Here is a 15577-nt window from a genome sequence, read left to right as displayed (position 1 = left end):
GTTCTCTCTACCATCAGCCACCAAGGCCAAATGGCTTCGCCCTCAGCCAGGCTCTGAACTGGTGGGTGAAGGGAGTGGGAGGGAACAGGGCAGAGCTGGGCAAACACTGACTGGGGAGCCAGGAAAGCAAGTTTGAGCCTGGGCCTCGTCACTGGGAAGCTGTATGACCTTGGGCGAGTCACTGAGTCTTTGTGAGCCTCAATTTTGTCATCTCTAAAATGAGGATAATAACCCCTAGTTCAAAGGTGACTAGCAACTTAATTACTTTCATTTCTTCTATTCTCAACTGCTCTACCCTAACCAGCAATCCTTTCCTTTTCACCTTATGAGACTTCTGAACTGCTTTCTCCCCCTGTCCAGAGACAGCATGTACTCTGATCTGAGCCTCCTTCCTGGCGCCGTCTGTGCTCACGGCCTGTCCCTCGGCTGGCTGTCACACTGGGGAACTGAGAGCCTTTTTGCTTCCACTCTGCCTTCATCATGCCCAAGCGTTCATTTCTCTGGGATTACACACGTATACATACTCATCAGAATCATAGCTTTCTCTCTGCCACTTCCTTTCCTTTTGCCTAAGGAAAAAAAGTCAATCTTAAGAGAAACCACGAGAAGAGCAAAGGTAGCAAAATGTTAAAAAATACCCTACCTCACAAATGTGCTGTGAGGATCAGGCGAGCGGATGCAGGTGCGAGGACTCACACGGTCCCAGCGCGGTGATTAGCACCACGAGCAAGAGGTCTCTGAGGGGGAGCAGGGCACTCCTTCTGCTCACCTTGGCTGGCCCCCAGCCCTCTCTGGCCTGGCAGGCTCACTCACCGCATTGTGGCCGAAGAACTCACAGTAGCAGCAGTCGCAGAACTTCCCGTCTCTCTGGTGGGTGGAGGATGAGGTGCAGGAGCTTCGCTCGGAGCTACTATCCTCTTCCTCACCCAGGCCCTCATCTGCCTCGCAGGGCTGGGGCAGCTGGCAGGCCAGGCCACTGTGTGCAAACTTGTGCCCCTTGCACGCGGGGTCTCTGCTGATAGGGAGAGAGACAGGCCCAGAGGTGAGGTAGGGTGATGCAGGAGCAGGTCACAGCAGGAGCCCATGAAGCATCCCACCATCTACAACCCTAACTGCCCTCCACCTGCCTCACTCCACAGAGGTCTGAGGCAGTCGTATCAGCATCTCTCATAGTAACACGGCCAACACCTGTGCTGCCCTTCAGGGCCCACCACAACCACAAATGCTGCTCTTCTGGAAAGGTTTCCCCATGCCTCCCCTGCTTATGCCCACCACATGTCCTTCTCAGGACACTGTGTACACCTCTCTCCATCCTCCTGTTTATTGTTTGTTCAGGCAGGGACTGTGTTGCTCCCTTCTATTTTGGGGTTTCAGAGTATAGTGTAACAAGTATGCACACAACAGGTGCTCAATAAGTAGGTCTGAACTGATCAGTGGGCTGATGGCTCCCCAGGAACATTCAGGGTGGTCAATGACGTCAGTCTCCTTTCACTTTCTAAAGTCCTTATGACCCAGTCATGCTCTGCAGCAGTGGGTGGAGCTGCCTTAACCACAGGGCACTGAGCTGAGGAAAAGCAAGTGTCTTCTGGGTCACAGACTATAAAAGCTACAGGTACTGCATTCAGCACATTATTTCTGACCAACCCAAGTCCTGCAAAATATAAGTGTCATTATCCCCATTTTGCAGTGGTGGCGACTGAGGCTCAGGGTGCTTGACTGCTCTGCCCAACAAGTGACCAGGACTCAAACCCATGTCTCTCTGTGTGCAAAGCTCATTGTACTACTCTGCCTCTGGGCTTTGGGAAGCACCAAGGGCAGCTTGTAATATAGAATATTTTGCCAGGGTCAGAACGAGACATGGGCCTGAAAGGTCCAAGAATTGGAGCTGGGAAGAACCACAGCCCTCGCTGGGCCATCAGCAGCTGAAGTGCTGCAGGGGCTGGTCCCAATGCTGAGGCTCCAGGGGGCAGGGGAGCCAAGAGCAAGGACAGAGCTCAAGGAGCCATGTGGACGCCCAGTCCAACACAGCCCCTCTCTGCTGTTAGAAAGGGCACTGAGCCATGGCAAGGATTAAAAAAAAAGAAAGGCAGCAGGAATCATCATCCTCAGTGGTGCTTATAGAAGTTATTCCGAGTTGCTGTTCTTTATGTATTACATTAGCAAAATTGATTTTAGAAAAATTAAAATACCCAGTGCTCCTGAGAATATGGAAAAACTAGCACTCATTGTTGGTAGTTACATCAATTTGGAAAGCTCTCCTCCAAAAAAAAAAAAAAAACCAAAACACAAAATCAAACACCCTTTAACTGAGAACATTTTTCATTCGGAGGAATCTGTTTCAAGGAGAAAAATCCAAAAGAGGAAAAAAGCTTTAAGCACAGACATCTTTAGAGATATTATTTATAATGTTAAAATATTGGAATGACTAAATGTTCAACAACTGGAGTACAGTGAACTATGGTCAATGTTCTCCAGCCTTTAAAGCTGTGGGGTCAGAACACCACCCAGGAACATATCGTTCTGACAAGGTAATGCTAAGTGAAAACCAGATGGTATAAACTGCACAGACACCATCAACACCGAGTGTAATGATGACACGTGAGGGAAAAAACTGCCAAGAGTGGTTGCTTTAGGGCAGTGGGATTCTAGAATGGGAAAATCTAAATACATAATACACTCAGGTCAGATTTATAATATAAAAATACACATTGATCTTCTCCAAAGAATTCTTTCAAACATAAAGGCCGGTGCGGTGGCTCACGCCTGTAATCCTAGCACTCTGGTAGGCCAAAGCGGGAGGATTGCTCAAGGTCAGGAGTTCGAGACCAGCCTGAGCAAGAGTGAGACTCCGTCTCTACTAAAAATAGAAAAGCAATGATTTGGACAGCTAAAAATCCATACGGAAAAAATTAGCCAGGTGTGGTGGCGCATGCCTGTAGTCCCAGCTACTCGGGAGGCTGAGGAAGAAGGATCGCTTGAGCCCAGGAGTTTGAGGTTGCTGTGAGCTCGGCTGATGCCACGGCACTCTAGCCCGGGCAACAGAGCGAGACTGTCTCAAAAAACAAAACAAAACAAAACAAAACAAAACAAAAAAACCAAAAAACATACATTAATACAACCTTTCTCAGCACTTAGAGTTACTTATATGAATCTCCCTAAAGGACATACTCATTCAAAACCATCTGGTGCAAGGATGCTTATTACATCCTCATTTGTCATGATTAGAAAACTGGAAATGCCTAAATGGCCAGGAATAGGGAAATGATAAATTTTGCTAGAGCTATACAGTAAAACATTATTTGGCTGTTAAAAAGTTTTTCAAAGAATTTTTACTGGGGAAACGATGTAATATTAAAAAATTACTACTACACAAAAAAGTATACCAAATAGGGACACAATTGTGTCATTTATATACAGAAATATCAAGAAGAAAATATATCCCGGTGGTAGAAGTTTATCTTTAGGTTGTAAGAATGTTTTTTTCTTTATACGTTCTTAATTGTTCCAAGTTTTTTTTAAAAAAACAATAAACACATACTTCATTCATAATTGGAAAAACAATTAAAAGAAGCATAGTCTAGGCCAGGTGTGGTGCCTCTTGCCTGTAATGCTAGCATTTTGGTAAGGTGAGGCAGAAGGATGGCTTGAGCCCAGGGGTTTGAAGTTGCAGTGAGCTATGATGATGCCACTGCACTCCAGCCCTCCAAAACCATAGTCTATCTTTTACTTTACACCCCAAAGATCAATCAAAGTTTTCGAAAACTCTAAGTTCAAGTGAGCAGGGAGTTTGCCCTTCATGCTGGCACTTACCTGTGAGTGCTAGGGAGTGGCTGAGAGCTTGGTGGCAGGAGGAGAGGCCCACTGCAGTGCCCACTGCAGTGCCCACTGCAGGGGGGGCTGCACCCTGAGAATGGCGGAGGCATCTTCAGGAGCGGCATGCTGGTGGAGGGCAGGTGGGGGCTCTGACATGGCCCTGGGGCGTGGGGGGCAGCAGCAACAATGGGGCACTCTGAAGCTTGGACAGGGAAAGGTGCTGCTGGGGTGGCAGGCAGCAGGTGTGGGTGGGGTGGGTGAGGTGGGGAGCCAAAGGAGCCAGGGTGAGACGGGATCAGAGATGCTGGCTGGGGGTGGTGGCCAGTGGGGCTGTTAGGGGGAGCAGTGAGGTCTGAGTGCTGGTGGTGCTCCGAGATGGGGAAAGCCTCACCTGTGGGTGGAGGGAGGAGAAAGGGGTCAGAATGGGAGCTCAGACCTGGGAAGGAAAGCCCAGAGGCTGACTGCCACCACATCCTACTTGCTGTGACCAGAGGGCGCAGACTCTCAGCACAGGGGACTCTGGAGCTGGAGAGGATTCTGTGGGCAGCAGCTTGGCTGGACAGGCTCGAGGAGAGCCCAGGCCCAAGGGAGAAAGCACCACGAATGTTGGCCCCCAAAACACCCCACACCGCTGCTGTTTTTTTCCTCTCTCACTCTAAGTAGACATTATTTATTACCCCTGTCAATTTATAGGCAAAGATGACATACTTTGACCAATTTCTACTAACCTAACAATTTCTCTGGTCCTAAATGTATCCTATTCTATGGTGACCAGTGGAGAGCATACAGATCTGAGGATGCACCTAAAGTGACACTATACCTAAACAAAACTTAGTACAAAAAAACTGAAAATCTAGATTCTTAAGGACCTCACAAGCTGATCTATAACTTTATTCTTAGCTGGAGAAAGATGTGGCATATATATGAGTCAATACACTTACATATTAAAATACCAGCAACATTTTTTTTAGTCTCCCTATGTGACATTTGTAAGTTATCAATCTCTGCTCACCTGGGGAAAGGCAGAATGATGTGAGAGGTAAGTGTGTGGGCGATGAAGTCTGACATGAACGGGGCTGTGCGTTCTGTCTCTCAGGGTCTCTAGGTCTCGCCTGTTCAGAGGTGTTCCTGAGGCCTGGGGCAGGTCTGCAGAAGCCAAGGAGCAGCAGGCCAAGGCTCTGCCTCTGGACCACAGGGACCAAAGCAGCCAGGGTATGCCAGACTCCTGGGGGCCCAGATTTCAGAGAAGTGGGAAAAGGCTGTGACAACTCTCTCTAGCTTATGTACCAAGATAAATGGAGTTACGTACTGCTCAACTTTCATAATTCTGGGGGCAGCACCACTTTGAAGAACTTAGCCCCTCCATTTAGAAGTATGACAGTAAATCATATTTACATAATAAACCAACAGCCCACAGGTTTTTTTCTCTGAGTCTCTGAGAATTATCTGAGTCTAAAGACTTATACAGCTGCTCAATGGGCTAATATCATTACAGCTTGAACTGCCAATCTCTTGTAGACATAAGTGCAGTGCTTTTATACCTATCCCTCAGGTAGGGAAATCAAGGCCTAGGAAGACAAGGTCACTTAGGTCCTCTGTGGTGTTGCAGGGGTCAGATGTCAGGTGACTTAAGTCCTACTTCCCTGTGGGTCCTCCGAGATGCCACTTCCTACTCAGACAGTGCTCACCAGGTCCCCTCCAGGAGCTAATGGGAACAACTGTGAGAGCCAGTAACAGCTTTGAGGGGTAAATTTTTCTCTGCCAGCAGTATTATTGTTCAGAGTCTTGAGGAAAGGAGTTCCATAGAGTCTAGGCTGCCCCTGCTTCCATGAGAACAGCTCCATTTTTACTTATTTTAGTAACTGATCTTATGATTTGTTTGAATAAAATGGATATGAAAGCACAGCTGTCTACATTTATGGGGCCTGACTCTCTCCTGAGCTTGGAGACTCACCGGGGATAGTAGGAGGACTCCCAAGTGAGCTGCCTGGCATGGCCCCACTGGAGTGTGGGGAGTTCCAGAGGCCCGAGAGCTTATGTGCTGACAGGAACGAGCTGGGATCCCAGTCCCCTGAGTTCCCATGGCAGGAGGAGGAGGACGAGGATGATGAAGAGGAAGACGAGGACGAATGAGAGTCACCCCCACAAGACTGCGATTTGCAGGATGTGTGTGACAAGGAGATCTGGAGAAGGGGAAAGAAAAGGGCTCATGGTCAAACTGCAAACATCAGAGCTGACCCTCTGCTGCCTCAGCTTACCCCAAAGGAGGCCCTCCTCCTCCAGGCCCCTGTGCCACGGCCAGAACAATCCACACAGCTCCAGGTCAGGGGCAAATGAGGGCCAGGCAGGGGCTGTGAAAGTGTGCAGAGACTGTGGCAGGGGCAGAGTGCCTGTGAACTGTGGGGAATAGCAAGAGCTGCCAGTGAGAGGAAGGGCCTTTCGGTCAGGAGTCTGGAAACGAAACTGATCCTGGGCAAAAGAGAGGGTCTGGAGGAGAAGACCAAGGCTGCCACAGAGCTAAAGGCAGCAGGCTCCCACAAGGGGGCAGGATCACCATCTACCAGTACCTATGAACAGGCCCTCATCCTGTGCAGAAACTATCCGGAGGGGCCAATGGGCTGCCAGAAGTTTCTCCCTTCTTCCCCCAAATCTGAAACCAAGCTGCTAATGCTGTGTCAGTGCAACCCAGGAGCCTCAGTGCCTGGGCGTAGGAGCTGCCTGAGGAGAGCCACCTGAGGGCAGGGAAGGAGCAGGCTGACTTCTTTGGGGAGGCAGCCCTCCTGCATTCAGGGACCCCTTTCAGTGGTTACCTACCGCCACTGCATGTTCTCGACCTGTCTGCCTTTCATCTTCCTCCATGCTCTTTCGGCAACTCTGGCAGACCCATAAAGGCATCTCGCCTAGGAGATTCTTGACGAGCTTTGGCATGAAGTCAGGGGGCAGCTTCTCACCCTGCAACACCAGTCCGTTTTGAGAAGGACCTTCTTCCCAGCCTTTGCGTTCCCGGTGACATAGCAGGCAGCAAGTCTGCATAGAGTGGCTGGAGGCGAGAGGGACCTGCCCAATAGACAGAAACAGGGTTTCCCAGGATGGGAAAGGCTCTTCTTAGAAATAATGGTAACAGTATTAGTAATGCCACTTATTACGTGCCAGGCACTGGGTTAGGCACTTTACATACATAATTTTAGTCCTTGTAACAGCTCTGCAAATAAGGTGTTCTTATTCCCGCTTTTTTTTTAGATGAAGAAACAGATTTTGAGAAGTTAAATGAGTTGCCCAAGGTTATAGAGGTTGAACCCCAGTGAATCTAACTCCAAAGCTCATGCTCAAACATCCTAATGCCCTGGTGTCCCCAAATCTTAAAGGTTAAAGAGAAGATGCCTTTCCCTCTCTGGCATGTCTGAGAGGGGCCACAATTCTTGGGCTGCTTGTGCAGCCTACAGACCAATCCCCATTTGGAAAGAAAGAATGCTTTCAGACAATGGAGAGTTTAGGAGAACATGTGGGTTTTCTGCAGAGCTGCACAATTCCTTTAGGATCACAGCAACAATTTGGAGGGGTGTGTATAGTCAAAAAGCATCAACTCTACTGAAAATTGTGTCAGGGGGAAGGTAAGATTCTGGCTGGTACTCTTGAGAAGCAGTGAGTATGGTGAGAAGAACCTGGGCTTTGGGGTCAGACAAATATGCATTCTAATCCCTGCCTGACCATGTATTAGCTGGATGACCTTGAGCAAGTTATTTAACTTCTCTGAGTTCCAATTCCTACCTACCTTGCAGAGTTGTTGTGAGGATCACTGCATAAGCAGGTATAGTGCCTGTCCCTGTGCATGCCCATAGCATGGGCCCAATGCACAGTCATTACTTTGGGCTTTTTTTTCCCCCTTCTAGGACAAACTTGACTCAGAAATATAAGCCAATAGATTTTCTTTCACACTAAAGGGCCCTGACTAGAAGACCGATTGCTTTAGTGTCCTCAGTTAACAGCTTTCCTATATCTTGCAACTTTGTATTCCCTCCCCCTCTGACACTGGGCTTGGCTATGTCACTTTCTTTGGCCAATGGGATGTCAGGAAACCAGATGCCAGCCATAAACTTAAAAAGTGTGTATGCATTTCCACTTGCTTCCTTGCATGGCTGGGCTTGCTCACTCTTGCACCTCTGCCATGCCATGAGAGCCTGACCAGGCTAGCTGCTGGAGAGATTTGAGAGACGTGTGGAGAAAGCAGTTTTCCAAGTTGATCAGCCTGCTGATCAGAGATATGTGAGTGAGCCCCACTGAGATCAGTCAAGCCTGCTCAATCAGCAGAAACACCCAGTCAAGCAATGGACTCATGAGAAATAGTAAATGGTGCTGTTTTAACCCACTAGGTTTTGGGGTAGTTTGTTATGCAACAATAATTAACTGACATACCATCCAAACTTACCCACTGCTAGGTAACATGTGCTTGCAGAAGACTAAAGGAATAATAAGGGTATCACCCCTCATCCTACCAATAAAACAATGCCATCATCTTTCTTGCATGAAATCACCTTCTCACAATGAGTTGGCATCAGGGTATCCTTAAATCTGTAATGTATAATTACAACTGACCTGGGTCCCTGGTTTCTTGCAACCCAGTGGTAGTACCAGGAGCATAATGAAACATTTGGGAGTACTTGGAAGTAGAAGGAACTCAGAAAAGAATACTAGATAGACAGAAATTTTACAGGTGCAACTCACAAAAGATACTGCCTAAATTAGTCTTGCCAAGGGAACATTTCAGTGAAGCAAAGTAGTTGCTAAATGGCAACTGCAAAAGGAACCTGTTGATGGTGAGTAACTAACTTCTTACGGAAAGGGGTGGAAAGTTGACAGAGAAGGATGTTGTTCAGAGAAACTAAGGAAAGGAAGCCTTTCTGACAAGTGTACCCAGGAGACTCTCCACCGCTACAAGATGCCATAAAAGAAACTCTAGATACAGGAGGTGAGGCCAATGTCCAAGTCCCTTTCCCTGTCACATTGGTGAACATATTCTTAAGGCAAACACCAGGACATGTAATTTTATTACATAGTTTCATTTCATTTGAATGCTAGGTTTCTAAGTCATTACATAAGCTGAAAATCTTGTATGAGTAAAATTATTCTTGAAATTCTTTATATGGCTCATAAAGTACAATACACAGTCATCCCTTGGTACCTGTGGGAGATGGGTTTCAGGATGCCCCATGGATACCAAAATCTGCAAATGTTCAAGTCTGTGATATAAAATGGTATAATATTTGCACATAACCTATATACATCTTCTCATAATCTCTAGATTGCTTATAATATTTAATATAATGTAAATGCTATGTAAATAGTTGTTTTACTATATTTTTTAGGGAGTAACAAGGAAAAAAAGTTTGTACATGCTCAGTATAGATGCAGTCATCCATTTTTTTAAATGAGTATTTTCTATCCACGATTGGTTGAATCCACAGATGCAGACGGTTGACAATATGCGATTTTATAGGTATGACCAAGAATTCAAATGTATAAGGCAATGTATAAGTATTTTTTGTTTTATTTTAAAAGTAAATACACAATTCTTTTAAATTAACCATGTGACTAATGTGACTCTACTTAGTGCCAAAGTATTTGCGGGAAGGCACTGGGGCACAGTGGGAATACTGTGTTTTGTCGTTCACCTGGGCCTCCAACGCTTACCAGCTGTATGATGCTGGGCAAGTTCTACTTACCCCCCCGTTTGCTCATCTGTAAAATGGGATTAAGTCCTAACTTGTAGGGTTGGCTGTGAGAATTATTATTATTACTATTATTATTTTTTTTTTTTGAGACAGAGTCTTGCTCTGTTGCCTGGGTTAGAGTGCAGTGGCGTCAGCCTAGCTCACAGCAACCTCACACTTCTGGGCTCAAGTGATCCTTCTGCCTCAGCCTCCCAAGTAGCTAGGACTACAGGTGTGCACTACCATGCCCAGCTAATTTTTTTTTTTTTATTTTAGTTGCCTGGCTAATTTCTTTCTATTTTTAGTAGAGATGGGGTCTTGCTCTTGCTGAGGCTGGTCTTGAACTCCTTACCTCAAGCGATCCTCTCGCCTTGGCCTCCCTGAGTACTAGGATTACAGGTGTGAGCTACCATGCCCAGTCCGGCTGTGAGAATTACAACAATAAAGCACCTAGTCCGGTGCCAGTATTAATTATTAACATGATGGGAGCAATGGAAAACAATAAATGGTTCTACATTTTGCAAGAATGCAAGAGTCTCTCACATGTGATGAATCTAAGGTGACTTGTTAGAAATCTTAATCTCTGCCCTCCAACCCCATGAAGTCATTCCTTAAGTTTCCAATATTCTCTGTAATTTCCTACCTCATGCTTTTGCTAATGGGGGTCCTCTGCTTAAAACCTCCTTCCTTCTCCCGCTTACTAATAAGTAGCTGGGCAGGTCTCAAAAGCCCAACTTAAATCCATCCTCCTCCAGGCTTTCTCTTAGAGAATCCCTCTTTTAATTCACCTCCCCTCCCCCATATCCCTCTAGTACAGTATAACTTGGTTACGGTACTTGTGCCTTCTATTTATATTTATTTATCTGTAACTTGGGTCTCTTCTGCTAGGCGGTGCTCCCAGCAGGCAAGCATCAGGTCTGATTCCTGTCTGGGTCCCTCACAGGGCAGCACAGAGCCTGGCTCACTCAGGGCACAGGCTCAGTTGGGCTTGTAGCAGCTAAATCAGATTTGTTAGGTATCCCCATTGTGACGGAGCTGGCAGGCAGCCTGGGAAGACACTGCTTGGAATCATTGCTTCCTACAGTGAAAGGCCCATCTCTCCATCCTGGACCTCCACCAGAATGGTTCCAAATGAAAGTGTGGAAGAGTGGAAGACTGCTTCTTCAGAGATTACAATGAGATGCCCCCTTATTAATGGGAATAATGTGATTCTCCCTAGAGCCAAACTGGTACAAAAATAAACGAGATCAGCCATCAAATGGAAGTGACTTTACAGGACAGACAATTGTCTTCCCAATTAAAGGAAGAAACACAAGGCCTGAAAAGCTACATTGCATAAAGTTGCCCATAGGATTAGAGATACAAAGCATTTAGCTCAAGGGATTCAGGCAGTAGGCACTCAAGCTATTATCTAGGCACCTTGGCTGTTCTGTTCTTTTTTTTTTTTTTTTTTCTTCTCACTATGTTGGCTGGGCTAGAGTGCCATGGCGTCAGCTTAGCTCACAGCAACCTCAAACTCCTGGGCTCAAGCAATCCTCCTGCCTCAGCCTCCCGAGTAGCTGGAACTATAGGCATGTGCCACTATGCCCAGCTAATTTTTTCTATGTATTTTTAGTTGTCCAGTTAATTTCTTTCTATATTTTAGTAGAGACGGGGTCTCGCTCTTGCTCAAACTCTGGCAATCCTCCCGTCTTGGCCTCCCAGAGTGCTAGGATTACAGGCGTGAGCCACTGTGCCCGGCCCTGTTCTGTTCTTAATAAGTCTACATTGGAGACTAGCTGATTCATTGTCCCCTCTGCATTTAGTATACTTGAGTCCTTCTCTCAAGCCCAGGCAGTTCGAGGGGATGACCCCTGAAGGTGATGTCTTAACCCTAGGCCCTGATGCCTGCCCCTGGGCACAATGCCTTGTAGAGCTGGGAATTTTTTTCTCTGACATCTTCATCTCTGCTTTAACTCTGAGAGGCTGGTGAAAATCCCAAGCCCTGGAGATGCTATATTTAGTCAATAATACCATTGTTCCTTCAAATTTTGGCTTTGACAGAGAAAAACTTACGGTTCGGAGGAGTTCCCTTTGACTGCTCTCTCCTGCCATTTTCCAAATTCTGACAGTCGTGACCCCCTTATTCCCTGAAGAGTCAGTCAACCCTGACTTTCAACTAACCGTTCTCAAGCTGTATTTTCAGCACCCGGCATAGTATTCCCACACTAAGAACACGATCAGTAATCATCGAAGGTATGAAACATCCAACCATTTTTTTCCTCATCACAAAGGCTAATGGAACTGATTGTTAAACCCAGCAGCCCTGGGCAACAACTGATTGTTCCTGCTCACCTCAGTTTAACACATTAACTGCCAAGTGAGTTGTATTTAACTCAGGCTAGTTTTGAGCCCGAGGCCTCGTGAAGCACATGTTACTCACACATCTCTTCACTTTGGGAGCCCCGTGAACTACTTTTCAAGTTGCATATAACTCACACACAGAAAACAATAAAAAGTAACAAATTTTTCATTAAATTAGAGACGATCATTTTGTTTTTGAAGCTTTTATTCTATTTTTGTAATAAAACACCGTGGTCCCAAAGAAACATTTTTTTTTCCTAGCATGGCAGTCAATGTGTTAAATTTCAGAGCCTCTGAGGATACAGGTCTAGTCTTAGCCAAAAGATGGGGGAAGAGGAAGAAAAGTTCTGAGGGTTTTCTAAGCAGATTTTGGATCTGCTCAAAAAAGCTCCAAGATAATTTTGCTTCACTCTGAGCAAAACCAGAATCTTTAGGGAGGGTGGGACCACTCACATGGGATTCATGTTGTAGTGTGCACATCTCCACAGAGCACCGGGTGAACTCTAGACCATGGCCACTCTAGGGCCCAGGGCTGACATCTGGAGCCATTGAAACCAATCTCTCTACTCCCTTACCTGGACCAGGCCTAAGACTTTTCAGTATTAAGTTAGGGCATTCTAAGCTCTTCCTGGATAAAGAGATAAAATCAAAGGAAGAGGTCACTTTTCTCATGGAACACCATTTTTATTTGAAAGAATGACTGACTTATTACTCAGACTTGGGTATTGGCAGACATTTTCTCAAAAAATGAACAAATGGGCTGGGCTCGGTGGCTCACGCCTGTAATCCTAGCACTCCGGGAAGCCAAGGTGAGCAGATTGGATTGTTTGAGCTCAGGAGTTCGAGACCAGCCTGAGCAAGAGTGAGACCCCGTCTCTACTAAAAATAGAAAGAAATTATATGGACAGCTAAAATATATATAGAAAAATTAGCCGGGCAAGGTGGCACATGCCTGTAGTCCCAGCTACTTGGGAGGCTGAGGCAGGAGGATCGCTTGAGCCCAGGAGTTTGAGGTTGCTGTGAGCTAGGCTGACCCACAGCACTCTAGCCCAGGCACCAGAGTGAGACTCTGTCAAAAAAAAAAACAAAAAAAAAACAAAAAACAAATGAACAAAATGAGCCTGCTACTTCAAGGAAAACAACTAAAAGTATTTGTGGCCAATGATAAAATTCAAGCTTTCAAGTAAAAATTAGAACTTTAGAAAATTTGTATCCACCACCATGAGTCTGACAGCTTCCCAACAGTTAAAGACTTTTCTGATGAAATTTGTGGTTATATAATAAATGTTATCTTTTGGTATTGTAAAGAAATAGGAAAACATTTGGAATATCTGCAAAACTAAGTGAACCTATTTTCTGAATGATCAAAGCATCATGTTACACAATCAACACACTGGTAAAAGATCCACTCAAAGTGCTGGTCCATAAAATCCATGGACCCATGGATTTTAATGTAAATGAGTATAAAGATGTCATTTATATGGTCTCAAATTTCATATGTAAAGAAGAGTACTTATAATCATCTGAGAAGGCTACTAAAACACTCCTCCTTTTTCCACTTATACATCTGTGTGAAGCTGGATTTCTTTCATACACTTCAACCAAAGCAACATATTGCAACAGACTGAATACAGAAGCATATATGAGAATCCAGTTTTATTCTATTAAGCCAGATGAAAAGAAATTTGTAAATATGAATATAAGACAAGCCTTCTAACTTTGTTTTGTTCTGGAAAATACAGTTTTCATTAAAAAAATTGCTATTTATGTTAATGTGATAGCTTTAATATTGTTATTCCTAAATGAATGAGTGACTAAATATTTTTAAACTTTCTCAGTTTTAATACTTCATTTGGTAAATATCCATAGGTAAAACCAACATAAACAAAGGCTCTCTGGAGTCCTCAATAATTTTTAGGAATGTACAAGGGTCTCGAGACCACTTTGAAAGCTGCTGATACAAAGCCTCTAGTGGTGCCTGCCACAGTGGGTGCACGATGGGCAATAGTGATTATTAACAATGATTATACAGTTTACGGCATATCGGGGTAGCTCTTTGAGGGCATGACTCAATTTTCCACTTTGGCCCTTCTGTCCACAATTTGGGAATAACCCCAGTTACCAGACCGGGCAGCTGTCAAGGACTGCTCTGAAGCTGGATTCAATTTCCAGCAGTCAACCTGGTCACATTCCTTCCAGTGGATTCCATTTAGTCTCAAGAGTTCATGTATGTTTGTACAGGATTTCCCCCAAGACACATGCTGTATCTAACCAGCTGCCCTGCAATAGCTTCAAAACTCTATTCTAAAATGGCCCATTAGAGCACTCTACTCTCGAGGCACCTAACTCCAACAGCCTCTCTGTCACCAAGGCAGGTAGAGGACAATAATAGCAGCTAAAATTCCCTTTCAGAATTGGAGAAAATGATTAATCCCCAGCCTAGAAAAACTCATCAGCCCAGTTATCATCACTTACTTTTCCATTCACCCATTCATTCCCTCATCCAACAAACATTCTCAGAGTCTCTACCTCCTACCAACCGTTATGCTCCGTGCTGGGAAACATCTCCCTGGCAAATTCTTACTCATCTCCTAAGATCCTGGCCAAAGGTCAATGAACCTTTTGCTGGCCCAGGCTAAGAAGAACTAATTCTTTTAGCATAGCACCTATCACACTGTGCCATAGATGTGCCATTCTCTGTCTGTCCCCAAGCCCCTGGTAGAATGTGAGCTCTTTGTGGTCTCTCTTGGTCATTTAAGTATGCCTAGGAACCCAGGCTTGGCTTGGACCTGGCACACAGCAGGCATTCACTGAATAAATGAATGAATGCTTAAAGCCCATCTGGCTCATGTCTCAGCTGCTTGACACAAGGGATAGAATTTAAAACACAGTTGGTCAGCCGTGGTGGCTCATGCCTACAATCCCAGCACTCTGGGAGGCCAAAGTGGGAGAATTGCTTGAGGCCAGGAGTTAGAGAACAGCCTAGGCAACAAAAGTGAGCCCCCCCCCCCCAGCTCTACAAAAAATTTCAGGCCAGGCGTGGTGGCTCACGCCTGTAATCCTAGCCCTCTGGGAGGCCGAGGCAGGCGGATCACTGGAGCTCAGGAGTTCGAGACCAGCCTGAGCAAGAGCAAGACCCCGTCTCTACTAAAAATAGAAAGAAATTATATGGACAACTAAAAATATATATAGAAAAAATTAGCCGGGCATGGTGGCGCATGCCTGTAGTCCAACTACTCGGGAGGCTGAGGCAGTAGGATTGCTCAAGCCCAGGAGTTTGAGGTTGCTGTGAGCTAGGCTGATGCCACGGCACTCACTCCAGCCTCGGCAACAGAGCAAGACTCTGTCTCAAAAAAAAAAAAAAAAAAAAAAAAAATTTTTCAGTATGAGTCGGGCATGGTGGTACACGCCTGTAGTCCTAGCTACTCAGGAGGCTGAGAAAGAAGGATTACTTGAACCCAAGAGTTCAAGGGTACAGTGAGCTATAATCGTGCCACTGCACTCCACCCTGCATGACAGAGTGAGACCCTATCTCTAAAACAAAGTTTAAAATAAAAACAAATAAAGCACAAACCAGCCCCTTTCCTGACATGCTATGCTAAAGGCATGGCTGCATCACTCTGAGCCACTGATGAGAGGGCAATCAGTGCCAAGAATCTCAAATCATTCTAATGCTGACAATCAGAGTTGTAGTAAGTATCAGAGAACTGACA

At 45.5% G+C, this 15577-nt stretch overlaps 1 protein-coding gene across 3 annotated transcripts in view; it reads right to left on the bottom strand.

The window, feature by feature from the left end:
* The window catches only part of FAM193B (family with sequence similarity 193 member B), a 34652-nt gene that overhangs the window by 11680 nt on the left and 7395 nt on the right, over window positions 1-15577 (bottom strand). Inside the window, exons 2-5 of one of the 3 annotated variants that reach the window (XM_045530541.1) lie at window positions 6628-6870; window positions 5768-5996; window positions 3811-4204; window positions 814-1015 (exon numbers count right to left, since the gene is read on the bottom strand). In XM_045530541.1, coding sequence (XP_045386497.1) covers window positions 814-1015; window positions 3811-4204; window positions 5768-5996; window positions 6628-6870 — 1068 coding nt within the window. Of the gene's footprint in view, window positions 1-322; window positions 432-813; window positions 1016-3810; window positions 4205-5767; window positions 5997-6627; window positions 6871-15577 lie in introns of those variants that run through there. The other 2 variants (XM_045530539.1, XM_045530540.1) reach the window with 2 other exon arrangements.

Source organism: Lemur catta, chromosome 18 (genome assembly GCF_020740605.2).
Source record: "Lemur catta isolate mLemCat1 chromosome 18, mLemCat1.pri, whole genome shotgun sequence".
Classification (NCBI taxonomy): domain Eukaryota; kingdom Metazoa; phylum Chordata; class Mammalia; order Primates; family Lemuridae; genus Lemur; species Lemur catta.
The sequence above is the reverse complement of the archived record's forward strand: the minus strand, read 5'-3'. Positions and strand labels throughout refer to the sequence as shown.